The sequence below is a fragment of the Catharus ustulatus genome, chromosome 7, assembly GCF_009819885.2.
Source record: "Catharus ustulatus isolate bCatUst1 chromosome 7, bCatUst1.pri.v2, whole genome shotgun sequence".
NCBI lineage: Eukaryota > Metazoa > Chordata > Aves > Passeriformes > Turdidae > Catharus > Catharus ustulatus.
Genome location: NC_046227.1, coordinates 27,214,042 through 27,241,075, shown reverse-complemented (window position 1 = coordinate 27,241,075; position 27,034 = coordinate 27,214,042). Strand labels below are relative to the sequence as shown.

Below are 27,034 nucleotides of genomic sequence, written 5' to 3'. Positions count from 1 at the left end.
GACAGAAACAATGCAAGCTGATTTGACTAGCATTTTTCAGATAACAATTTGAATTTGTATTTAACCAAAATAAAAATAGCTTAGCTGTAATACAGATTTAAGCTTTGTTTGCTTTTGGCTTCCTGTGATAGTCACTTCATGTTTGGCTCCCATGGTTTGGTACAAAGCATAATCAAATCTTGTATGGTTAATTGCGTACTCCAGAAGGCCAAAATGTTCTGAAAAATGACAAAATAGGATTAATGATGGTGGTTGCAAATTTTCACCAAGTTTGTAACAAATATAATGAATGAATCCAGCCAGGGAGGCGAATGTGACCAGAGCATAAGCTGCAGTTTTCTTGCCCAGTAACATTGGGCTTGACTGTGCTGTTATTCCTGGAGCCAGATGTGTTCCCAGCCCCACATCAGAGATTTGTTGAGGTCTCTCCTATGGTCTTATTTTGGCACTCAGATATGCCAACAGTGTCTTGGGAAGAAGCCCAGAGTAACTTGAGTGTTGCAAATTTAAAAATCACCGAACAAAGTAGTTCAGAAGATTCCTGACAGCCATGGAGATAGAAGCCAGCATGCTACACTGTACTTAATGTGTTAAAAAAGCTCAATTTTGTTTCTTTATGCTGGATATTTAAACTGATCTACAATTGAATTACTTTGTCATTTTGTTCTTCATTTAAAAAAAAAACAAAACAACTATCTTCCCTTTTCTAATGTAATACTAAATTTATTCAAAAGCAAATGACAGTGGTATTTTTCATGCTATGTAGATTCAAAAGTTAAAGCCAAATTCTGATCTCAGTAACACTTGAGTAATGTAACTGGGTTGGATTTAAATATAAAACCAAGTCCAGAACTTACCTCAACATTCATAGCCCTTGTACTGTACCAGATCTGATTTACACATAGGAAAGTCCTTACACTTTATAGTGTATTTATCTCTGTAATGGTGACTTTAGTTTCAGTCAGACCTACTGCATTATCATCTCTGTGCTTCTGTTAAGAGTGCACAGATTTTTCTATTTTAGGAATAAAGCACTATTCCATCTTCTTATTTGAAGTGATTCTTCAACCCAAGTGCATTAAAAAAGGGGATAGTAATAACACATACAACTTTTATTTTTTGTGAAATGTCATGATTTGATTACTTTTTGGCAGTAGTTCTAAGAAGTTTTTTGTTTTAATTTTTATTTCCCTTGTAATGTGTTTTGTAGAAAATGTGCTTTTGTTGTAAATCAGAAATGTCTTGTCTGGGTACATAACTTTAAGAAACAGTAAATTTTGATAGATACCACTTCTATTTGAAATAAATATTAGTCTGCAAGGGTTTTTTATTTTCAAAATACTTTGGATTTAAAAAATTTTCCCTATTTCCCCGCAGTAGCTTAATCTTGAATAAAGCTTCATAATTAGGACAGTCGAACTGGCCAGCTTCAATCTCTGATTTAAATTATGCATGTCAGCGTGAGCTAATCCCTAAAAGATATTTCAGTGCAGTAGGTTCATAAAGAAGAAAGCAATGAAATTTTATGATACACAGCATTTTCCCCAGAAACACGTTAAGCTGCTGAACACCATGTTTGGCCTCAGTTCTGAGCAAATCCGTTATATGGTTCCCCAATTTGATAAGCAGTATTTTTCCACTGTTAAATTAAATATAGATGAACTATTAAAAGACCTGTGTGACTTGACCCCTCTCTCCTGCTGCTTCATGTGGATGAGCTGAAGGTCTCTTAAATGGGTTCATGCAGCTTGATCCATGCACCACTGAATTTGCTGGCAAAACTGTTGGCATGTGTGGGTACAGGGACAGAGGTGTAACATGTTCCAGGAGGGATATTCTAAGTCCCCCATGAACAAACACAAGCCCACACAGAAAGAAAAACTTGGAACATTACAACCAGTCTTTCTCCTCATGAACCAGAGCCAGGATTCCAGTATCTGGTGTCTGATCTGCCCCCCTCCAGAAGAACTGCCAGAACCTGGCCTGTGATACTTAAGTTACTGATTTTGTCATAGCTCTGCTAGTGGACCTGTCTGAATTTGGCTTTGCTAAAGAAACTAATTTCAGTAACTTTTTTGGTGGACTGGGAAAATGATAAAATAGTTCATGTTAGGAGTGTAAATGACATTTTAGACTCAATGCCATTGCTTTGGATGCCATTGAAAGCTTTGCCATCAAATTCAAAGGCAAAAAAAGATGATATTGTCTGCTCAAAACCAGTTTTGATGTAGAGCTCTGGAATTTAAACTTCTCAAGAGAACCAGAAATTGAAGTCACTTCACAAGTGAGTTATAAACTTAATTTTTATACTGTGAAGGTGTAGAGGTATATTTATATTCTACTGGTTAATCAAGCCTTGAGATATAAAATAAACTAATCTGGTGCTGCTAGTCTCACATCCTTGCCTGAGAGAAAAGGCTGCAGGGTAGATGAGTGCTCGAGTATTTACATGTTCTGACACTGGGCATGATTCTGTCTCTCTGAAGTTAATGAGAAGCTCTCTTTATTTCTGAGAGTGCCAGATTGGGATGGGCATGTCTGCCTCTGACATTAAAATAAAACTTTGAGACAACTGAGTAAAAAGAAACAGAACATAGATACCCTGCTTTCCAACTTAAAATAAATAAATGAAAAGTTGCCCTGAGGATCCAAAATTGCCTCCAACACCCAACAAACAATAGTTTATTTCTCACCCTAGTGGCAGACTCTCTGGAGCTCTGGGTAAAAGGGTGTTTAATGGAAAAGCACTGTGAGTTCCCAGAGTCCGTGGGGAGAGCTACTCGGGCACCTGATTAGGATTCCAAATGAATGTGAATTCATTTAACAATCCCTTTCACTGTTGTCTTTTGTGCAGACCGGTTTGGACTCGGCCAGCCAGGCAGGATGCCTGCTTCTGTGAATGCCATGCGAGTCCTGAGCACCAGCACAGATCTGGAGGCTGCTGTGGCCGATGCACTGGTAAGAGGAAAAATACAAAATGCTTCCAACAGCGGAAAGTGCCTTAAAGTTACCTGTACGTATGTTCTCCTCTTTCTAAATAGCTTTATTCTGATCGTGCCAGTCTGATGCTATAGTTACCTTTTGCTGTTTTGTCTTTGGGTCTACTGGCAGCAGTATGTTTTTCCTTATTCCATGTCAGTTCTCTGCAGCTGTTGTCAGAGCGCTGTGGGTTAGTGCTACAGCTGCAGGATGTGTTAAATCAGCTGTTTGCCTTTCACTTGGCTGTCAGAGTCTTGAGACTTGACAGTCAGAGATTTCCATCAGTCCTGTTACCTGCAGGAACATTTTGTCAGAAAAACAGTGTTCTCTGTTAGTGTGAATTCTTGATCAGGTTTCAGCAAGAACAAGTTTCTGCCCTGTGCTATTTGTACCTGGGTGGATACTCAGAGAGCTCATAACTTGGCTTGCATGGAATCTGTGCCATCTCATGCAGTTATGTTGTAAGTTGAATTATATTTGTCTAGTTTGCTGCTAATATTTTCAAACATTCACTGCTTTTCTTAGGAAATTTTATGTAATTTTAAAAAAATGTATAATCTTATTGTACTGTGGTATCTCTTGGATAGAAAGTGTCTTCTGCTTTTCAGAGGGCACATGCTGAGCCTTTTTATGTACCTCAGGTATTTGGAGGAGGGAGAATGTGTAGAGGCAGGAGAAATTGTACTAGCTGGGTACCCATGGGTCTTCTCCAGCTCTAGACCTGGATGAGGGAAGGATTTCCTGACGTATCTTGAGACAGATCTCTCAGAACCTGTCTCAGGTGCACTTTAAGGAAGATGAACCATGTTGTCAGTGTTTGTGGTACATGGCCTTTCTCCATTTCCTAGTTCACTTTCCCCAAGGATGGCTAATATTTTCCTTTTATGTCTGATTATCACCCAGCTCATGGCACCTATTGGAGTACTTTAGAATAGTGTCCCTTTTTACAAAATGTACCCTTCAGAACAAAGAATGTATTTGTGAACAAGGAAAGGTAGAGCAGTGTATAATGGGACTGTTCCATTTAGTGGACTGAATCACTAGTGAGCATTTTCGTTACCAAATGTAACAGCTTGTGAGCCAATTTCTGCTCTCAGCACCTCAAATTTGCTACCAGAGCAGTTCAGGACATAATTACAGACAATGGTTTGCCTGTGTAAATGAAATCAGGCTTTATCCCTGCATGTGAACTGCTGCTGAATACAGGTTTCTTAAGGGAGGAGAGTGTCGCAGTGTTTCAACTGACTGCTGAGCCTTGAGATTTCTTTGGGTGTGACTTAATCTTCAGCTGGATTTACAGAGTACTCTCTTTTAAATATTCCAGCTTTGAAGTTAAGTAACATTAAACTGAAATGTTAAAATTTTGAAGGGTTGAGCACTTTAAAGGGAAATACTGAAGTCTAACTGGAAACTAGCTGGTGCTGCTGACTTAGTTCATCAATCTGAGTTTGTATGGCTTCAGGAGATCCAACACTATCTTGTTGATCCCTTCTTTCCCAGCACCCCAGTTTTCTCTTCTGATAGCAAGCAGTTTGCAAAGCCTGTGCAGGCTCCTTTTGAGAGTCTTGTGGTGCCAGCTTTTACCCAGTAACTGTGTTTTCACAGAGTTGTCTTTTCCATGTAGTAAGAAATGAAAAGAGCTTCTTCAAAGATGGTTTCAGCCAAATCCTCAATTGAAACAAAACATGGAGGGTCATTCTGTGACCTCTGCTCCCTCTGTACAATTCCAGTTTGATCCACTGCTTCTGTTTGAGCTGGACTTGGCCTAAACCCACAGTGTCTATACTAGGAATCAGTGCTGGGGTCTCTCAGAAGAGCTCAAAGGGTGATGGAAACTTTGCTGTTAAGTAAGACCTTTAAGCCAGTGGTGCCAACCAGGGGGTCTTAAAAGAAGCTAATCTTCAAAACAGTGTAGTGTAAGAACTGTGGGTTGAAAGATACCTTGGCAAGTGAAGTTGATTAAATGTGCTGTACTGTAGATAGTGGCTTCCTCACATCAGAATTTCTTTGCAAGACTGTAAAGTGAAAAGCTGCTAGTAATATGTGGGGAAAGAGAAATCACTACCAAAATCTCTGATAACTTTCATTGCAGGTTTCTGAAAAGTAAGCAAAGAGGTGCTGAATATAGATCTGTTCCTAAAAAAAGTTTTTTACCAGATACTCTGACTTCCAAGCTCCCTAAGGGAAATTGTAGCCAGTATGAGTAGTGCAACAGTTAGGGGATAAAGTCAGGCATTATTATACCCACTTTTATTTTGCAAAAACTGTATTTTTTTTTTTAATTTGCTAAGACACATTTGCTATACGTTTTTGTTGCAAAAACAAACCCTACATAAGCTTCTGACATAATTCTCTATGCTTTTTCCCACCCTTCAATATTTTCCTGCCTACAGCTGTTAGGAGACTCCAGGAGCAAGGTACTAGTGCTTTCTTGACTTTTTATTTCTACTTTCCCACTCTCCCCACCCTGTTGCTAACGCCCATGATACTGCACGTGAGTTAATTTTTATGCTTCAATCCTCCAGTCCTAGTGGAAGCAAAACTCTGCTGGCTTCACAAGTCCAGGACCTGCAGGGCTGGACACTGGAAGGAATTCTGTAGCAAGCACTTTAGAATATAGATATTTTTTGATACATTATCTTGTCAACTCTGTTCTTTTAAGGTTTATTTAGGAGGTTTTTTTTGCTGCCATAATTATGCTACTATTCTTTCTGTAAGGATCAAGGCTGTCAAAGATGTACCTAAGGGAATTAGGTCCTCTAATGCCATGCTATGGAAATGAGTGGATTTGAGTACTCAACTCCCTTAGCAGCCTCTGGAAAGAATCCTAGCCCAAACTAACAGAGAAATTGCCATCTCCTATATCCAGTGCATTTCTAGAGTCACTTCAATATTGATATCAAAGTGACTGGGCATGCCAGCACAGATTCTTTCCACTATTTCTTCCTTACCTTTATTTTTCTTTAAAGTAGAGGTTGTATCATCATACTGTCTGTAACAATGGACCTGATCATTATTGCCAATACAACATTTATTGTATTTAATTCCATGACCAGTAACTTAATTCTACTGGGCATAAATACATTGTTTTTGTGCTGGGGAAGGCAGACCCTCTTCCCCTGAGTCACTCAGTCTCTTTGAAATCAGTGGTGTCTGTCTTGCTCTGCTGTGAGAGGTAAGGCAGTGCATGGTGACATCTTTAAAACACTTCAGTCACTTTAACAGTAGCACTAATCTTCCTTTCAGTGATGACAAATAGAAAGCTTTTCTTCTGGCATCGAGGTAACTGTATATAACTTGGTAAGTGTGAGTTTCCCCTTTTCCAGAAAAAGCCAGTGAGAAGAAGATACGAGCCCTATGGGATGTACTCTGACGACGATGCCAACAGCGACGCGTCCAGCGCTTGCTCGGAGCGCTCGTACGGCTCCAGGAACGGGGGCATCCCACACTACCTGCGGCAGACTGAGGATGTGGCCGAGGTCCTGAACCACTGCGCCAGCTCCAACTGGTCTGAAAGGAAAGAGGGGCTCATAGGGCTTCAGAATTTACTGAAAAGCCAACGGACACTGAGGTGACTTTGTTTTCTGGTGTCGGTAATTCATTAGGGATGGCCTCAGCCAGAAGGCAGTGTTATGTACTTGCCTTGTGGAGACAGGTAGTGCCTTACATGGCTGTCAAGGCTTTGTCTCTACAATGTGGGATTGCAGTTAACTATTGGAAAGGTTTCTGCTGTGTCATCAGTATAATTTGTGGCAGTAGTGTTGAAAGGGCTCAGGTAAACATGCTCTCTTTTCTTTGCCTTCATCTGTCTTGTGAAGACTTCCAGTGGTAGGTGCTTGTTGCAGCAGAGTGAGATTTCCCACAGTGATGCTGTTGTAAACATACTCAAGGGGTGGTGCCATTTTGACATTAGTCTCTTTGAACTTTAAATATTTTTTCCCATGGCAATTTAGTTGGTGAAGCAAACACTTCACTTACTCTAAAATAACTTGGGGTGTGTGTTTCAAAGCTGAGATCAGACAGTGCTGGCATTGGCTGTACTTTGGCTCTATATGAAGGCTGTGTTAGGTAATTACAGATCCTGTTTGTAACTCTTGAAAAATTTTGTATCAGAAACTCATATAAATGGTGTTGTGTGTAACGTAGAGGGAAGTTTCTTAGGGCAATGCAGTTTGTATACCAACTCTGAAACTGCGTATGGTAGGAGAGGGAAACCTTTTTCATTTGCTGAGAACCACAAAACCCCTTCAACCTTTGGCTCATCACACCTTAAAAGAGGTCTCAGAATTATCCTGTAGTTATGTGGAAACTCCCTATGGCCACAGGTCACATTAACTAGACATCTGGCTCTCAGGCCATAGACATTTCGCCCTTAGTTTATGGAGAAAATGTTTGAAACAAGCTGTTTATCTCTTGGTTCCTTTGAAGGTAGCATTCCCAAAGAGCAGTGACATTTTTAATTTTTTTTGTTATGGATTTGTATGTACTTAAATTATAGCCAAGTTTGTAAGTGGTTGTTTAGAGCCTCCCTACTTGGGTTTATGCAACTGTTTCCATTTTGAAAGGGCTTCACACTGGCTGAAAATAATTTGGTGTTTAAGAGTCTAAATGAAAGTGTTCTGAGAGGAAGCCTGAAAAAGTTGGTTTCTCACCATCATAAAAATATTCTAGCACTTTACATTATGTGATACAGATCTTAAATGGGAAGTGCTACAGGTTTTTAGAAAGGGTAGTTAGAGTCTCTAGATCAGAGACGCTTTTTGATGTGGTCTATTTCTGAGTCTCTTAAAAGACATTTCCACCATGTATGCTGTCTTTTTTCTTTCTCTTTAACAATCTGCCTGGAAAAACTGTGGCACCTCGTTACTTGTATGAGAAAGTTGGGTGAGAGTTTGATTTTGCCACAAAAGTGTGTGAGGATTATAAGCAAGGTTTGGAGTGCTGCTGGGGATAGTTGCAAGGGAGAAAGTGCTGAGAGGTTTTGGTGTTGGACTGTTTATCCAGGTCAGTAGATCTTAGCAGAAGTACTGGTGGAGTTAAACTCTTGATTTCAACCCTGCTGGTTGTAGTGTTTGAACTGTGCTGTCACCAGTCCCTCAAGCTAGGAAGTTGTCTTAGCTTTGATCCTGAATAATTTTTAAATCTGTCCCAGAAACTACACCTCTGCACAGTTATTTTCTTAATTTGATACTGTGTTCAGTTCTCTGTGTTTCATTTTGGTTTTCTTTTGATCTCCTTCCTCCTTGGTTGAGAGTTGATCTGGTGCCTGTTCTAATGATTAGATTTTATCATCCTGCTTGTTCCCACGATATCTTGAGAACATCATCAAGGTCATTAGTCCAAGGGGCAAGTCTGTCTTCTAATTAAACCTGATACCTTCTGTTGTGGTGTAACATGTTAATAAGAGGCAGTAATGTGGCTGGGTTTTCTTTAGCATTCTGAACTGAAAGATGGATGATCCTGTGTTAGCTGGGATTTGCATATCCAGAGATGTGCATGCAAAGTGGAATGGCACTTACCCTCTTTGTTTCATACAGCTTCATGTGGCCTGCTCTTTTAAGGGCTCCCCATAAGGTCTTCTAAATAAAACAAAGCAAATCAGTCCCTTAAGGAAACGTTCTTCCTTTGCCTGTTGCAGTTTAGTACTTGCATTGTTACCTTGGGTCTGTGAGCTTTTAGAAACAGACACACATATACTTGCTGACTTTATAGAACCTTTGTCCAGAAAGAAAATTCATTGGAGTAATGAATAAGGGTTCATTCAGAGAGCTGCAGTCTGCAGGATGTCAGGAGTGTTGTAGTCAGTTTGAGTCTGTGCAGCCTCACCCTGAATTAAGCTGACAGCTTACTGTGATGTTGTTACAAAGACTTTTCCCTCCCTACCAGACTCTTAAACCCATTGGTTTGTGCCCTTTTAAAATTTAATCAGCCTTTCATGCATAGATTTATTGGGGAAAAAAAAAAGTCCTGTGTTACATAGAAACAATCTGACATAAAGTATCTGTAGACTACTGCCTTATTCTGGCCTATTTGAAGATTATTTTTAGAAAGAGGATTGTAGAATTAATGTCGGTCTGGAAATACATTCCCTATAGTCAAAATGTTCAATAACTCTTCTCTGAGCAGTCAGTGTTCATTTCACTAATTGCTCTGGTTTCATTGTAATTGTGAAAAATGTCCCTTTGCATCTATAGTAAGCAGAAAATGTAATTTAACTGCCTTATACTGTTTTTGTTTGCACCATAAACAAGAAGAGCTTCAGTATTTTTTGCCAGTTTGCCTTGCAGGAAAGCTGAGACTTTTCAATACATTGCAGATAAGAGCTTGGCACCAAAGTGTTCTGCATTTGACTCCAGCTCAGTATCTCATGCATCGTTCTTTTTTCCCCCTGCCATAAAAAGAGCACTACTGAGCACCTAATAATCTCTTACTAATAGGAACTTAGATTGTTCCTTGATGTAATTATCTTCTGATTTAATAGGTTGCCATTTTTTAATGTCTCTTCCATTTCTGTATTTTGACTCCTCAATGTGGATGTCTGCTGTCAGACTTTGGAGGCAGTTCTGATCTGTTAATGATCTGTGATTCTAGACTGATACTACTGAAGCAACTAGGAATTCAAACCAAAATATTTGATTAGTTCATAACCAGAAAGTTCTGATTTTACTTGAAAATTTGAAATCCTTGATACAAAAGAGACTTCAAAAACCGATTCTTAAGGTGAAAAAAATGCATGATTCAGTGACCTTGACCCAGACAGAAACTAAGTGCCTCACAAATGTGCACATTTCTGGAATCCAGAATATAGAAGAAAATAAAAGCACCAGAAAATGTGATTGTCTCATTTAAGATTTTTATAAAAATAAATGTTTATTAGATTCTTAGTGTAAAACAGGTGATCCCAGCAGTTAAACTGGAGTGCTAGTAAAGACTTTGCTTAGATACAGTTTTCAGAAGTGTGACTGAAGTAACATTTAAATAAAGAAGGTTAGATCTTTCAGCTGTTAATATTTATTAGCTGCCTTTTTTTTCCTCTGCGACTAAAACTTTGGCATTAATGTCAAGTTTTGTTTGTGTGTTTTAGCCGAGTCGAGTTAAAAAGGCTGTGTGAAATATTTACTCGCATGTTTGCTGACCCTCACAGCAAGGTAAGATCACAAAGCCTTGGCTCGCTCTCCTACATTACTATGTGAACATTTGACACTGTTCCAAGATGAGTGGTTTGCATTTCTACCCCTGCCATCTGCTGGGGAAAACTGGCATTTAAAAATCTCTTTGGTTTTCGTGTTTTTACAAGGAGAGGATGTGTCTCAGTCTCTTACATTGCTAGGAGCTGGTTACTCCGTGCTTCCTGAGGAGCAGCCTGGTGCCTTTCAGAGGTCACCTCCTGGAGCCGCAAGTTCAGTTTGATTTGCACTTCTCTAGGGTGTATTTTTGGTGATACACAGGGAAGAGTGGTCCATGGGATCATGAACATCACAGCCACTGGGGTTTGTGTGTTGTGTCCACCTGGGAGCAGATGTCTCACCAAGATACTGAATCTCATAATCAAGGTCTTTAATGTAGCTACTTTGCCTTCCTTAAAACACTGACCTTTCAAGTTAAAGGCTGTGGCATGAATTTACAGACATTTCTTAAGAAGTGGGCCACAGAATGGGGAGGTAGGGCCCACAGGCATGTTCAGAACTAGTGGATTTCTATGGACAGCTAAGTGGGAGCAAGGAGAAGGGAATAGGGAATTTCATGCCCTTTTCTGAGTTTTGCTAGTTGAGGAAAATCAGTAATGGCTGTGTAAAAACACCAGCAGTTGGGTTAAATGCGGTTTGAGAAAGAACAAATTGTGTAAGTCTTTGTGCTTCAAGACCTCTTGGTAAACCAGTTTTAATAAATGATTATTGGGTGGAAGTTCCATGGGCAGGCAGAGTAACCTGTCACAGGTCTTGCTCAAAATGTGCATTTTTGGCCTTAATTATACTGTGGACCAGCTGTCCCAGAGGTCTCCCCAGGCTTGTAGTACCTACCTGTAAGTTCTTAATGCTTTGGTTCCCCAAGGTATGTGTAGTAGAAAGGGTGGAGGTGTAATGATTTGTTCACAAAATATTTCAAATTTCTGGATAAAGGTGGGAGTTTATTGCACACTGGGTTCAAGTATGTCCTTTGTGGCAGTGATCTGTCATCTTCACTGCTTTCATAGAATTACTGATACAAACTCATTAGTTATGGTGTTAAACACGTGTAGCCTTGTTCATAAAACACTATATAAACATGTTATTTCTCAACTGAATCTGATCCAAAGCATATAATGTTTTAAGTAACTCTGCTGAGAAGATATTGTGTTTTAAGAAAATGTAAACTTTCAATGAATGTGTCTTTTTTCTGTTGAGAAACTGCATCCTTGATCACTGTGTGTGCTAACGAGTGGTTTGTTTTGTTGCATGGCCTGCTTTGCCGTGGAATTCACAACAGAGAGTAAGTGTTTCCTACCCCTTTCTTTCATTTTCATTTCCTTCATTCGTTATATGTGGTATTTTAATACAACACATTTTAGACATGTCTTGCCTGTTTTTTTTTCCAGAGCAATGTAGTCACTAAAATCATTCATTCATGAAACTTTTATAACAAAATCATCCTGAAATTCAGACTGTAAACCCCCTTCCCCTTTGAATATTTTTTCTTTTAAGAACTGTATTTCTTCTTCTGACGCTTGTTTTGTTTGTAGGTCTTCAGCATGTTTCTGGAAACCCTGGTTGATTTCATCATCATTCATAAGGATGATTTGCAGGATTGGCTTTTTGTTCTCCTGACCCAGTTGCTAAAGAAAATGGGAGCAGATTTGTTGGGGTCTGTACAGGCAAAAGTTCAAAAAGCTCTGGATGTCACCAGGTAGAGTACTCAGATGGCAAATGTTGTGGAGGTTTTTTGGGAATACAGGAAGGTGTGATTTTAGAAATCCAGCAGTGCTGTGTATTTTGAGGACTCAATCTTGATGAATATGAGAATAAAAGAGAACAAAGTTATGCCACAGTATTTCAAGTATTGAATTAAAAAGGCCTGTCTCTCTTCTAAATAAATAACTTTGAAGCATAAATTTAAAAATATGTAACTGATTAATTTTAGGCTTTTGTGGCCTTTTTTTGATTGTACCCAGAAAAATGCAGTATTCAGAATATGAAAGGTACTTTACCACAAAGTTCAGTGCCTCTTTCATATTATTCAGATACAAATAACAGTCAAGTCAGGGGAACACCTTGAATGCTACTGCAATACTCAAACCAGTTTTGTACTCCATGTCTTTTTCAGAGGATGTCCAGCACAGGACACTATTACAATAAAGTTCGACTCACTCTAGAAATAGGATAATTTTAAAAGAAAAAAAGTAGTAATAATTTAGGAGAAAATAGTGGGGGAAAAAGAGGAGAGAGATCAAAACCAGGTATGACCCCTAAGGACAAGATAAACCAAGCTGCTTCTGGAGATAAGGGAACAAAGCAGAGTCTGAAATGAAATGGACAGGCATCCCAAAAGTGTACAGACAGTGGAGTAACTGTATGTAAAAATAACTGATTTAGCAGTTTTCTCCAGTATTGTGTCAATAACTAGCTAATTCTTAAGTTTAGAGTTTCTCTTACTGATGGTAAAGTTACCAAGAAGAAAAGTGTCATGTAAACTTTGAGGTGTTAAGTTAATTTATTTTATGTTGCATTACATTTTTGCTTTTGTTTCCTTTGGACAGGGATTCTTTTCCATTTGATCAGCAATTTAACATTTTGATGAGGTTTATTGTAGATCAGACCCAGACACCAAACCTGAAGGTCAGTATCAAAAACCATTTCACTAAAGCATCAACATGTTTGTCTTAGCTTGTCATGTCAGGCATACCATAAAGCACAGAGCTCATGAGAAGGTAATTATTGTACCATGTGCATGGTGTAGAAATTATATTGGCAACTTGGAAACGTATCCAGGGATACTTCCTCCCCACCATGTGATGTAAGTCTTGTCAATCTGTAGTGGGATCTGTTCCTACAGAAAAAATGCATCTTTGCCAACTCCTGAGCTTCACAAATCCCTTTTCATTTCTCAGGTCAAAGTTGCTATCCTGAAGTATATTGAGTCCTTGGCAAGACAGATGGATCCAACAGACTTTGTGAACTCCAGTGAGACAAGACTTGCTGTATCTAGAATTATAACTTGGACTACAGAACCAAAGAGCTCAGATGTGAGAAAGGTAAGCCAGGACCATGAAGTGTTTGCAGTAATTACTGCTCTTTAAGAAGGAGAAAAAAACCAAACAAAACTGTCATAAAGATAATGAAAAGTTTGGTGATTAGACTTTAATTTTAAAAGGCCATGATTTTACATACCTCACTGTCCAAACAAAAGACTGTCAATTCAGTCCACACACAATTCTGAAGTGTGTCTTCATGTATTTTTTTTCCTAGTATGGCTTGAATGACTTTAACTACTATTACCATAAATAGTACGGTTTGAAAATGTGCTTTTTCTTGAGCACTCTGGAAATATCTCTAGGTTTGTATTTAGGTGAAGGCTTTGTGCTTTGTAGACTGAAAGCTAGCACAACTTCAGTGTTATAATGTTGTTTAAAGAAAGTAAACAAATCAGTAAGCTGCCAGGGACTCTCAGCCCTTCTCTTTTAAGCGTTGTGTGTTTATCTCTACCTGGAAAAAACTGACACAATTAGGTCAGGCCTGGGTAATAGTTACCTTGTTCTTTATCTTGCTCTCCATGCAAGTGTCAGGCAAGCTGAAATGGGACAGGTACTGATACTTGCTTCTCCCAAGAGTTAAGTAAGACTTAGTTTTATGTAGCTGGCATCTGTAACACAATTTAAAATTACCTTCTATTTCCAGTAGGAGTTAAAGGCTTTGAGATGTACTTGGATTTAAAAGAAACCCAGCCAAATTATATTAATTCCAGAATGCAAAAATTGTATGAGAACTTAACGCTTATATACACATAAAATGTTTACTTAATACTAGAATAATGTGCAATTTTGCAATTTTATAACTTTGGAAATAATAAAATTACTTTTATTTGATTCTGATGAAGAGATTGCTAGGTATCAAGTGTGCTGCCACACATGTGTGCAGCATTATCCAGCAGCTGAAGGAAGGCTTCAAAGAAGCTGTTCGGACATGTGCTGTTTGCTTGCTCATGTACAGATGATTGGTTCTGGGGGAAAAAGGAGCATCCTCTATTCTGAAGACCTCCTGCCGGGATTTTTCACAGCACTGTAACTAAAATTTGCTTCTGTAAGATAGTCTCCCTCAGGTAAAAAGGGATACTTTAAATTCTGGACTTAGATCTGGAATATGGATTTGCATTTTAATGTTTCCATGTCCAATGTCAGAAAGAATTGATCAGGCAAAGCAGCTGCTTCTGTGTTACAGTTCATGTGCATCTCAAGCAGTTTACTTTGCTGCTGGACTGTGAGGGAAAGCTGTAATTATTTTAAGTAGAAATATGCATTGAAAAGCAAAACCACTTCATATTGCTCAGCAGGAGAAGAAACATTCCACCATTAGGGGTCATCATTGCTGCGTGCAAAGGGAAGCAGAGAGTGCTGTAGCTCAGAAATTGGATGTTTGCTGTTCCCTGTGGGGAGCAGGTGCTCACTGTGTGGTGTCCATCCTTCTGTCTGTTCCAATGGCTTGCACAGCTCTGGCAAAACTTCCAGCAAACTCTACCTGAGTAGTACTTGGGCAAGTGCCTTGGGGCTGACAAGAGATTACTGAATCAAAATTCTTTTTATTAAACCTGCATGGGACTTGGATTTGCCAGTAGTTTTCAAATAAACTATTATACAGTTAAGCTAATTTAGGCTACTAAAAACAAATGTGCAGGTGATCTTTGTTTCATCATACCATTGCTGTACTATGATTTTATAAAGAACATAGTACAAACCAGAGGCTTTAGAGGAAACAGTGCAGCAAAGGATTTATAAGCAATCATTGGCCATTATCTCTGTCAGGACTGCAGTTAAGACTTATAAATTGATTATGCAATAGTGAATTGGATTATCAAGAGATAATCTAGGCAGGTGAAATGTTATGAAGAACAAAATTAAATATTACCTGGTTTTTGGCAATATAATTTGGGGAAAAATGTAGTACCTTTTTAATATCAAGATGATTCATTTAAGCATCAGAAGATTCTGCCCTTGTGGAAGGTATATGGTGACCTTCAAATCTGTGGTTTTCTAAATGCAAAGCAGACCATGCCCTGTAAACTCTGACAACCTGAAAATGGAGACAGCAGTGGAGATCACTGGGGAGAAGGAGAGGAGTCAGTTTTGTCTTCAAAGTGTCTATTCAAATACCACAACAAGCCTGAAAAAAGTGTAAAAATAGGTAGTTTTGTAATAGAATCTGGTCATAAGACTACCAGTGCAATGAACTCAGCTCCTGCAAGCGATAAGAGTGCACATCATTCGTGGTACCAAGGGCTCCTAGGTGATGTAGTTCAGTTCACAGGTATGACTGTGGCTGACTTGGTGGAGCAGTGATGCTGCTGCTCAGCTGCTCGTGGAGTCAGGGACTCTTTCCCCCAAGAAATGGAATCCCACAGCCAATATCCTCTTCACCCAAGTCTGAGTTACTGAATTCTGCCATTATGCAAGTAACATCCATGGGTGGTGGCCATGCTGTTCTGTCTGGGGTTTACCTTTGTGCAGATAAAGGCAGATAAAGCAAACTTCCTCACACTGGTGATGTCTGTCAGTGAGGAAGGCACGTGGCTGCTTTGCACACGTGGCAATTAGTCATGCAAATCTGATAACAGCAATCAGGGCATCTGTTCACAACATTGATTATATTTTCAGTCTATACTGAGATTATCCTTTTGCTACTACTTACTCTGTGTGATGGTCATAGAGGTCCCAGCCACACAGTGGTAAGGCACTGGGGAAAAATAGAACAAAAAATGTCATTTAGCCCAAAGACCTTTTCAAATGGAATGCTACAGTTTTATTAATAACTCTATGTATTCTTGTGACCACACTTACTTAATGAGCACGTTTAACCAATCTGACAAAATACAGCTCATGTTTTATAGTGAGATCAGAAAAAGTCAAAAGAAATGCTGTTTTGCATAAAACAGTTTATGATCCTATGTGAAATAACATCTGTAGTTAAACATAAGCTCTGCTATCACAAGGAAGACATGATGTGCTGTGAGGAGCATGCAGTTGATACTAAAGTGTACATTGACAAATGTTATGATTCCCTCTCAGGGCAGAAACCATTCAAACTGCTGATAGTAACCATGAACTGTGTACAGTTAAAATTATTGTCAAGCTTTAGGTTTAAAAATAAGGTGATCTGCAGTGTGTTATGGGTAAATATTTGCCTTGTTTTAAAGATGGTTTGTACTTGTGGGTGTTTAGCCTGCATTCAGCTTAAGGTTTACTTCCTGTAAGCAGTACTGGAAGAAAGGTGAACAAAACCACAGTGTAGGAGAGAGCAGGTCCTACAGTGCTGTGTGAGACTTGGATGGGATGTGGTTCCAGTGTGAGGAGAGCACCTGTTGGTGCATCCTGCACATGCAGCCAGCTCGTGGCTTTTCCCTGAAGCAGAGCTTATCAGTGACCAGGGCACAGATCAGGATTTCAGATAACTGAGCTGTAATTTCAACTGCAGTAGCATCTAACCTTGTGTGAGGTACTTGGTTTTCCTCTGCACTGATTTATTTCCTGCTGTGGCAGGGTGTTAATTCTGATTTTGCTTTCTAAATTGTTTAAGATTTGATGAAATAATTTTACAAAAACCAGTTAATTGCCACACAGAAAAGTAACACAATGACAATGCTGTGATGACTGGTCTGTAAGGACATTATAAGTCAGTAACTTGACCATTTTATTTGTAATATTGCCAGCATAGTTGTTGTGCAACCCTTACGTAGGTAAAGTGCTGATTGAATTTGGATGACAGGCATGGGCTCTGTGTGGGAAAATACTTTGATCCTGGAAAAGAGCCATCAGTTTGAGAATGGAAATTACAATAAGGCTTCTCATTTGACTTTGGCCAAAGCCTAAGAAACCTCGTGTCCAAGGCTTGTCTGAATGGAAACTTTTATTTAATATGAGTCCCCATAATTTGTGGGTGTGCAATCAGCTGTGAGGGCACAACAGGATCTTAGTGTTTAGGAGGACCTTGTACAGGCTGAAGGGGAATGAGGCCTCCACAATTCTTACCATCTTGTTAATCAGCCCAGCCCTGGTCTTAACGATAAATAACAAGATCTGTATTTTCTGGTTGGTATTTGGAGTACTAATCTCAGGGCAGAAGAAATTTTTTCCTTTGTTCCAAATATCTTGACGGGCTTCTATGTTGATGCAACATTCCTATGGTTGTTTTATTTTACAAGCCTGAAGGCATTTCTACATGTTGTGGGCAGCCTTGTGTCACGTGTACATCACGTTCTGCCTTCCACTTACGTAACTGGGAAATCTTTTTCTTTCAACTGCCCACTTGTCACTGCAAGCTGCCCTTGAATACAGACAGTTGGATGGGTTTTGGTAAGAAACTGGAACCATTGCATTGAATCAAAAAGCCCAGGAGGGTGCTTGTGTTGCTCTAATTTTCATGAAGATGAAACCTTCTGGAGAGTACTCTGGGGAAGGCCCTCCTTGGATTGTTACCACTGGTTTGCAGGTGAAGTCAAGGGGTATCCAAAGAAAATGAGTTTGGGATCAGATTTTTTTCATTAAAACTGATTGAGAAATAGTTTCAGAATTATGGAGAAGATGAGGAAGATTTCAGAGAGAAAACTGCAGACCAGCACACACTTCATAAACTGAAGCAGGCAATGAAGATGTATTTACTTCTTTAACTAGTAGTCCTCAAGGTTATTTCTTGGAAAGTATTGATATTGTCATTTTGATAAGCAAAACCTATCTATCAGTAAAGCCTAGATGGAGCAACTTGGGATAAAATCTTACTGTGATATCTGTAGGAGGACCAGGGACAGGAAAGCAAACACTTTTAAGGAAAGGAAATTAGGCTCCTTTGCATGGTGAGGCCATGAGACCTCTAAAAACCCTTGGAAGTTTTAATCACCCATTTAACATCAGTCTGATTTCAGCTACTCTGGGACAGACATGTCACTGTAAGAGCACTCTCAGAGCCTTTTAGTGAGCTGAAATGTCATTGCTTATTTGTACTGGTGTTGAGCAATAAACACTGTTGGTCACAGCCTATTGCAGTAGCAGTGGCAAAGAGGACATTTGCAGAAATACTTTTGAATGGCAAATTATTTTAGTACTCTCCAGCCACAGACCCCTTGCCTTTCTGGATCACAGGTTTCTCTAGCACTCTTGCAGTATTCCTACACCAGATTTGTGCATCTCATGGACTCCATGATGTTACCAAAGTTACCAAAGCATTGGGCATTAGGATTTCATTTCAGGCCTATGGAATCTGAAATAGGACTAGTCCATATTGCTGAGCTCAGCCTTCTAGCCAAAGAATATTCCAAAAAAAGTCAAACTCTGTGTACATGCCCTGATGAACTTCTAATAGGCATTTAAAACATAGTCAGTCAGGAAAAATAGTATAATACATGAAAAATGGCACCTGGTGGACTGTAATGTTTACTTGATTTAAAGCTATTAGAACAAAAAGGATCTCTGTGTCCTAGCTGTGTTTCCAAAATAGTGTTCCCTCATTTTCTGTTTGTTTTGAATTTGATGCTGCAGAGCTATGAGAGCCCAAATGTTTTTAGTGTACGCAGTGTAAGGAAAATGGCTCTCACCCAGTGTTAGTGGCCAGAAAATCGTGATGTGCTTGTTGGAAGCATGGTGCTGGGGTGGATTTCCTTGAACTGAGTCCCTCCACTTTATACAGCCTTCTAGGACATTGTGAGCTGAAAGCAGTTTGAATGTGAGCACATTCTCTGTTTGCTGGAAGAGCTAGTGTGTGGCAACACAAGGGAAGAAATGGCTTCACAGAATGTGTATACTCACACTTACGTGTTTGTGTGTACGTGCCTTTTGTATAAACACACACCTCCACAGGTATAGGTGATGTTTCAATTTTGAAAATCAAGTCTAGAGGTGATGTTTACATGATGCATTGCAGAGCTGTTTGCAGTGTGACATAATTCTACTGTACTTCCTCTAGCATTTCAAAAGTCCATGCAGATTAAAGTGCATGTTTTCATTGCAAACCATATGACTTCTGTAACTCTTCTTCTTTCTTACTTTAAATGTTGGAACTTTTGCCTGAGAATTCAGACTTCTATCATGCCAGATTTATAAGTAAAGTTTCTCAGTTGTTAATGAAAGGTAACCTATGTTTCTAGTCTTGAAACTTGTTTTTGCAACACCTACCATTTTATAATGAGCAAAGTTACTCAGGGTAGCCTTCGTGAAACTTGATTTCTGGGGTAATGTGTGGTTCTTAAGAAATAACGCACATTTTTGACATGGTCTTTTCTGTGCCCAGGTTACAAAATAACAGCACACGAGTCATAATCTGCTATAGAACAATAATCCAACCATGTGGTGGTTTGGTGCTGTGTCTTTTTTCCCTGTCACTTCTCTGAGATGCCTTTGACACTTGTAATAGCAACATGGATTTAATCTGTTTCTGTATTTAAATCTGTTAAACAATTTCTTCCTTTTCAGGATGTGGATATGAACAGCATATGCTAATACAAGTGTTTTGGGAAAACTGTGTGTTTAAAAACTTGCACTCAGGCTAAGGTGCTTGGATTATGTATAAACTGCAGAGCCATTGTGCTTCACGTTGCCATGTCTGTAATGTGGATGTCCTTGCTCATCTGATTCTAGGCCTGAAAAAGGAAAAAGCAGAAGGTTTGGTTGGTAGATAGTTTGTTAGTTCAGTGTCAGCAAATACTTGTCTGCTGGAAAGCACACTGAAATAACACTTGTTTAGAGCTTGCAAACTCTCAGCAGATTTGAATAACTCACTTAACACCAGCTACTCATTGGAGAGTTGAAGTAATGTGCCAGTGTATGCTAATACAAGCTGCCTAATGTACAAGTGCTACCCCTTAATCTCAGTGGATCTCTATTTAATCTGCAGTTTAGTATAATTCCAAGTGACATGAGAGAGAGCTTCTCTGCTCCATTGTGCCTTAAGTTATTAATAAACACATTTTTCTTAGACTGGATGGTGAAGTGTGTGATGCATTCAGAATATGATTGTGTTTGTCAAAAGTGAGTAGACTCTTCCCCAGACTGATCACATGGTAAAAGGCATTTATTTATAGGCAGTGTTAGTCCATCAGACTGATGTCCAGACTGGAGACAAGAGTTTGCAAGTTTTTAACTGTAATTTCCTCTGAATTTAGAGATATCTGTGAGGGGAGATGCTCTGTTCCCCATTCCAGGCTGGCCAGGTGCCATCTCAGTTCAGCCCTGCCTAGGCTCAGCACCTCAGCAGAGGTTTTTCAAGTGGGTGGTGTGGAGGCCACCAGGAGGTTGCCAAAGCAGTGCCTTGTAGAAGAACTGAGGGATGATATGTAAGCCTGAGAGCTGTGGCCAGATTTAATTTTTAATTTGATTTCAGCTGCCCTCTGCCGAAAGGAGTGCTCTTCAGATGACGTCAAATAATACTTTGTAAATTAGTTTCCATTACTTGAAATGAAACAAGAAATGGATCAAAATTCTTCTGCAAAAAGATAGCATGTGTATTGTTTAGGTGATTGAGTTGAAATCTGTGTTTTCTTTGAATAATACCAACTTTCCTGTTTGTCAAACCCAGACGATGCATAGTTGGGTGGGTGAGGATTTGCCAGCTAGGACAACTACAGCCTCCTCAGGGCCTGGTGAAGGAAACTTGGAAGAGAAATGTAAACAGGTAGACTGAAAGCCTTGTGCACTAATCACACTAATTGTGTTTGCAGTCTCAACTCAACTGTCTAGCTGTGTAAAGAGACCTGGACTGGGAGCCTGAAAAAAGTGTGTCTGTCTGAAGTAATTTTTGGCTTTGGTGTGTTTTTCTGTTCACTCTCTTGTTGTAGTTCCTCATACAGGATCAGGGTACAAAGTTCACTTCTTTTTTGGGGATGCCAGTGTTGGGAGCCCATCACCAATTTGTGTTTGAGTTACTTGTAAACTGCCTTATGTAGGTCAGGCAGCTATCTGCTTATTCTGCTTGGTCCACTGGAGCAGCAGCAGCAGAAATCATAAGGCACTTTCATTAACCTTAGGTCACTGACCACACTTCCTTTCTAAAATCAATGCATTTTTCCACTTAGCCTTGATCTGTTTGCCCAGATTTCAAAGACATTTTAGTATAATTCAGCCAAGTTGAAAAAGTTAGAGATTTTGATAAATCTGATGTCATCCACTGTGTAGGTAAAAACAAAAAACAGACATTGCTGAAGTATTTGTGTCCCCATAGCAGTTGACACTGTGGGACAGCAGGAATTGCAGTGACCTAAGTGTGAAACTTTGGGAACTGCTACTGGCTTGTGGAACCTGATCTCTTGCTGCATTGTGATAAGGAAAATAATAAAGTTACATAAGCAATCCTTTGCAAATTATTCAAGAACCTGACACTGAGCCAGGCCCCCTCTCCAGACTCTGAAGTGACTGGAGTTTCTCCAGCTGAAGCCAGCAGAGAATGGCTTCATTAAGATTAGATAATCTGTAGGGTCTACGTTATATGTCACTGAAGGAGATGGATTAGTGTTCTGTACTAATGGTGCAGGGACACAAAGGCAAGGGAAAATTCAGATATTACTTTCTTCAGACTATATATCATCAAGCATGAGTGTTGCATGGAGAATGTTTGTACACTGTGTCCAGAAATACGGGTTTTTTTATTGCTTGTTGTATTTATTTTACTCTGACAGTCATCTAATGAAGCAAGATTTTCAGAAAACGTCCAGAAATTCAGAGATTATGAAAATGTCTCTGGTTTGTCACAAACTGAAAATCCACAGATTTAAAATTATTAGAAACATTATCTGTAGACGATGTCCTTTGATTAGGTAAAAATATGGTAGATAAGTGAAACCTAGAGGATTATCAAGGGTGTCCAGATCCAGCTATTGTGATAGATGTGGAAATGCTGCTCTTGATGCTCTTCATTACTGAAATAAAATTACTTGTATTAGAAGCGTTGCAGAAGTGAAACTTACAGCATGTTACAAATGTGATTTCAAGCTAGCATAGATCTTCCAACTTTTGAGGCCAGTAAGTAACAATGTTGATCTTACATTGGTAGGGGCCAAGACCTTTGTGTATTAAATATTAAGTAGGAAGTTATGGGCACACTTTCAAATAATGACTGTTGCCTGAAATAAACTTGGAAGTGCTGTTGGATGTCTTGAGAACAATTTAGAAAGAACACAGGGTTTCACCCATGTAACTGCTGTGTTGCCCTTGAGACCTTTACTGGAGCACCACTCTCTGGATGTAATAGTCCTTGGCTTTACTTCAAAAGGCATAAACTATAGATCTGTTTTCTTTGAGGCCACAAAAGATTACAAACATTGGGAGCTACTTGATTCAAAGCCCAATGACAATTTACAGGTGACAGGAAAGCTGCTGAAGAGCACTGGGTATGCAGAACTCTGGCAGGCACTCCTAAAGACAAGCTGTATTTTTTGCAAAGAGGGAGGGCAAGCATAGTTCTGATTTTATTAAAGATGAAACACAAAAGTGGAACAAAACTGTAGTGACCTCTGAGACCTGACACTTCTCCCAGCTACTCCTGTGGGACAGTGTCTGTGCTATTAGTGTTTGTGGTGGAGCTTTGCTGAAGGTTTCTCTCAGATCTCTGAGATGCATCTCAAACCTCTCTGCTGGGCAGCTCCTGACTTACCAGTCGGTAAGTCCAGATACTCTAATCTCTAAGCAATCTCTCAGTCTGTGAACCTCGTTGATCAATTTTTGTGGGATTTGGTTTGTTTGGGGTTTTTTTGTTTGTTTTGTTTTGTTTTGTTTTTTTAAATCTCGTTGAATGTGAGATCTGCTTGTTCTGACACACAGGCTCTGCATGTCCACTCCTAACTATCGAGGATACGCATGCCGTTCACCAGCGGGAATGTATGTTGGCATGACTTGTCACTTTGCATTCAATTCAACTTGCTGTTCCTTGTTCTGAGATCTCTTGTGTGCAGTAATATTTTTATTACAGAAAACACTGTGCTGGTGAAAGCTTAAAAGTTCTTGGATCAAAATGGACAGAAATACACTTCCTTGTTGGATACCAGGCAGGCTTCATGGCAGAGTTGTCCAAAACTTCAGGTCAGAGGAGGGTAGACGATGGAGTTGAGAAAGCCATGGGGAAAATCTCCACACTTCTTTCATCCTTAGATCTTTAGAATGGAGTGAATAATGACATACTGTGTTTCTGTTCAAGTCAGTGAGAGTTTTGGCAGGAGAGGCAGCGTGATCCATCTGGAATGAAGTCTGAAGACCTGTTGTTTGCTGCAGTCCTTGGAAGCCTGTTGAGTGTTGTGGGCCTTGGTTCCTTTGTGGCCATATGAAAAGGATCATACTTACCAAACTTTCATGGATGGAAAATGTTGTTGTATACAAAGCTGTGCTAGTTACTGCTGATGGCAGAAGAAACAGTATAGCTTGAATTTCAGTTTCCACCCTGAAACAATGAGGTAGTGTGATTCTCCTCCACTATGAAGGGTACTTGTGTACCCAAGTTCATCATCTGAAGAATTCCACTCCACAGAGAATTGCAGATACAATTAATTATGGCAACTTTGTGAGCACATTAGTTATTTAAAAAATCCTTCTTTAATGTGATGAGAATGTACATTTATCTCCACAGCAGTCAATTACATTTGTACCATTTTCAAAGTTATTTTTAGTTTTTTTAGGAGATTTTAGAAAGTTCCTGAAAGGGTCAAACCCAAGTGTCTGCTCTTCCTAGGCATATGTGTATGCTTTTCCAAAATAAATGCGTGTGTAGCTTTGCTGCTTAACTTTGTAAGCCCAAGCCTCTGCTTTGTGTCCAGATATGTATTCTGTGACATTGATGTGTCAATGGCTACACCCCCCTTGGAGAACGTGCTGCTGCAGATGACCTTCCTCATTGCTTCATTTTCATTGTTCTTTTTATCAATGTTTGTATGTTTGTATACTTTCAAAGTAAAGTCAGGGAAAAAGCCCACAGAACTGGTGCATCCACACAGGTTGGATGCTGCTGGGGAAGTCTAGTTAGGAACATGGGATGCTAATTACTTTTTCAGGTCTGCACATTGTGATTTATTCTGCTTCCATTCCCATTTGATTCCATTGTCTTAGTTCAGGATCTGCAGAGCTGTATGGTTGCTAATGGATTAGAGGAGATCCTGTTCTGACAGGAGTTCTCTGAGGCACATAAAAGCAAATCCTGACCAGTAAAACTAATGGAATCAATTGTTTCAGTGGTACCTCGGTTTCACTTACTAAATTTAGGAAATCTGGTGGGGTTTAGCCTGTCTGTGGTTGAAAGAATGGTGGTTGTCACCATCCTCATAAATCACTTCAGATGGAGTCTCTTATTGCTGAAACAGCCTGAGTGGTCGAGACGTACGAGGAGAGGTGGATTATGTGTTTGATGAAACAAACTTGGGATCCCTAGGAAGAGAAGAGATTGGGTGGGAAGAGATCTTTTCCCATTCACACATACAGAAAATAAAAAGCACAGGAATGACAAATTGCAGTTCTAGAGTCTTCATACTTGTTTGAACTTCTAGTTTTATTTATTTTCAGTAAATCTTTGCAGTAACTCATTCAATTGAAGTATGTGCTGGATAGGACAGTGGTAAGATCACTAGCTGTGAATAGCTGTACACTTCACATCTGGGAAAATGATACAAATACAGAAATATATTTAAGCATTAAGAACTATAACTATTGCTGTTAGTTATTCATTATGATGTAACACAAAGAACATTTCAAAGATTTGTCTGGTAGGGGAGTCTTCTTTTTGAATTAAACACACATCATTTACTGTACGGATCACTACCAAGAGAATGCATGTTCTTTTCAAAGAACAAAAACTGATGGTTTCTTTTTTTTCTTCTTCTTTTCAGGCAGCGCAAATAGTCCTGATTTCTCTCTTTGAATTGAACACTCCTGAGTTTACCATGTTACTTGGTGCCTTGCCAAAAACATTCCAGGATGGTGCTACCAAGCTCCTGCACAACCACCTCAAGAACTCCAGTAACACCAGTGTGGTGAGAGGCCCTTGTTCTTGCAAACAGCAGAGCCCCAAAGACAGCAGCTCATTGATAAGCTGTTGCAGATGTTCAATTTGAATTATCTGTAACTGTTGTCTTGAAGCAATATGGCAACAGAGGCTTTTGTTTGATGTTGCTTTTAATAGGGACCATTAAAATAAAAAAACTCAGTTATTTTAAAATTTAATATAGTCCTAACCAGAAGAGATTAAAAAATGACTGAGAAGTGCATTAAAATTGGTGGGGTTTGTGCTTTCATGTTGGTGGTGCTTTTGAAAGTCTTGCCAGTAACGACTTTTTGGCTAAAACAGGTCCTGATACCACAGATTTTCTGGACTTACGACTGTTATTGAGATCAGTTTAATAACAGTTACATTGTCTATTAAGAAGCTTGCAGGATCTTTAGTGTGACCTACAAGGTCACCTTAGTCTATGCCTATTACCTTATGTTTTGCTCTTATATGAAGCTCTTACATATTTTTATTTCACTGAAGAAATATGTTAGTAGATTTAAATAGGAAATTTCTTTCCCTTTCCAGAGAAGTAAGGATTAGGGAATTTTGTCTTTTTAATGTGGAAATCTTATGAACTTGCTGGAATTTGAACCCTCCTATCTTTGCACTTCCACAGGGCTAAGTAGAATTTAGTGTAAACTAGAACTGCAGCGTTAGGCTTCCAGGCAAATGGTCTGGATTCTCTAATTCTTTCTACTCTGTGTGAAAAGTGTCAGAATTGAGGGCAATTTCTACTCATTTTGCTGTGGTATAAAAGATTGTGCAGGCCAGTGGAAAAATGGTAAGTTAGACTGCTTATTTATGCTCTTAACAAGCATAATCAGAATGCTTTAGACAATGTGGAAAATAGCTCTGTAATTAGAATACTAAATTGCCAGGGTAATGGTGAACATATTTTGGAGCCTTGCAAATCTTGTTTGAGAAGCTGAATTGATGAACCATTTCTCTGGCAATATTTGCAGGCCATACATGTTCTGTATTTAAATTGCAGGTTCTGTGGGTTGTAGAGAAGTGCACATGCACTTTGTCCTCAGTCATATTTTCAGGAGCATATTAATAACTACCTGAACTGTGGCTGCAGATTTTTGGGTCAAGAGGCATAATCAAAACTGCACTAAGCTTGTCTAGAGCAAACAGAGGCACTGTTTGGACCTGTTGTTGTACTCCTGCCTGTGCATTGCAACACGTTGCTAATCCCTGTCTTCCTGCTTCTGTGTCAGGGCTCCCCCAGCAATACCCTTGGTCGGACTCCTTCCCGGCACTCCAGCAGCAGAACCAGCCCCTTAACTTCACCTACCAACTGTTCCCATGGTGGACTGTCTCCAAGGTAATGTGGCAGGCTAATTAAACTCCTTGCAAAATACTAAAGGATTTCAACACCGAGTGTGCATTTGCAGAATATGACTCACTTTGAAAGCAGAAACAAGACAATAAGTTTGCAGTAGATTTCTGCAAAGAAGCAGTGTTTGAACATGATAATATGTGGCTGGTGACTGACCTCAGTGTTCCAGTCCTCATGATGTCTGTGTAACCTTAATGTCTTTTCTTATCATATTAATTTTCTTTTGTGGCCTTCTTCAGAATTACATTTGTGGGTAACAAAGGTAATGTTAATTGGCAGCGTTGGAAATAAGGTCTTGTTGAGATTGCTTATGTCACAAAGTCTGTAATGACTCTCAGAACAGGACTTTCAGATTGTGCCTATTTTTTAGGTGTGGGCTTTTAATTCTTCTGGCTGTAGTACAGGGCTTATGCTGCTGAGAGAAGTGCTGTATCTGCTGTTCCCCTTTTACTCTTTGTGAAGGGTGCAGGACAAGCAGAAGTGGTGACTGTGTTTCAGTGCTGAATGCCCCCCAGCTTGC

The 27,034-nt window shown here is 39.4% G+C and overlaps 1 protein-coding gene across 31 annotated transcripts in view; it reads left to right on the top strand.

Moving 5' to 3' along the window:
* CLASP1 (cytoplasmic linker associated protein 1) overlaps positions 1–27,034 on the top strand; it is a 170,290-nt gene that overhangs the window by 113,444 nt on the left and 29,812 nt on the right. For 22 of the 31 annotated variants that reach the window (XM_033065098.1, XM_033065111.1, XM_033065120.1 and 19 more), the window contains 10 exons: positions 2,855–2,958; positions 5,373–5,396; positions 6,306–6,550; positions 10,064–10,127; positions 11,446–11,448; positions 11,699–11,862; positions 12,713–12,791; positions 13,064–13,207; positions 25,012–25,155; positions 26,393–26,499. In XM_033065098.1, the coding sequence (XP_032920989.1) occupies positions 2,855–2,958; positions 5,373–5,396; positions 6,306–6,550; positions 10,064–10,127; positions 11,446–11,448; positions 11,699–11,862; positions 12,713–12,791; positions 13,064–13,207; positions 25,012–25,155; positions 26,393–26,499 (1,078 nt within the window). The remainder of the gene's footprint in view (positions 1–2,854; positions 2,959–5,372; positions 5,397–6,305; positions 6,551–10,063; positions 10,128–11,445; positions 11,449–11,698; positions 11,863–12,712; positions 12,792–13,063; positions 13,208–25,011; positions 25,156–26,392; positions 26,500–27,034) is intronic. The other 9 variants (XM_033065127.1, XM_033065122.1, XM_033065107.1 and 6 more) reach the window with 1 other exon arrangement.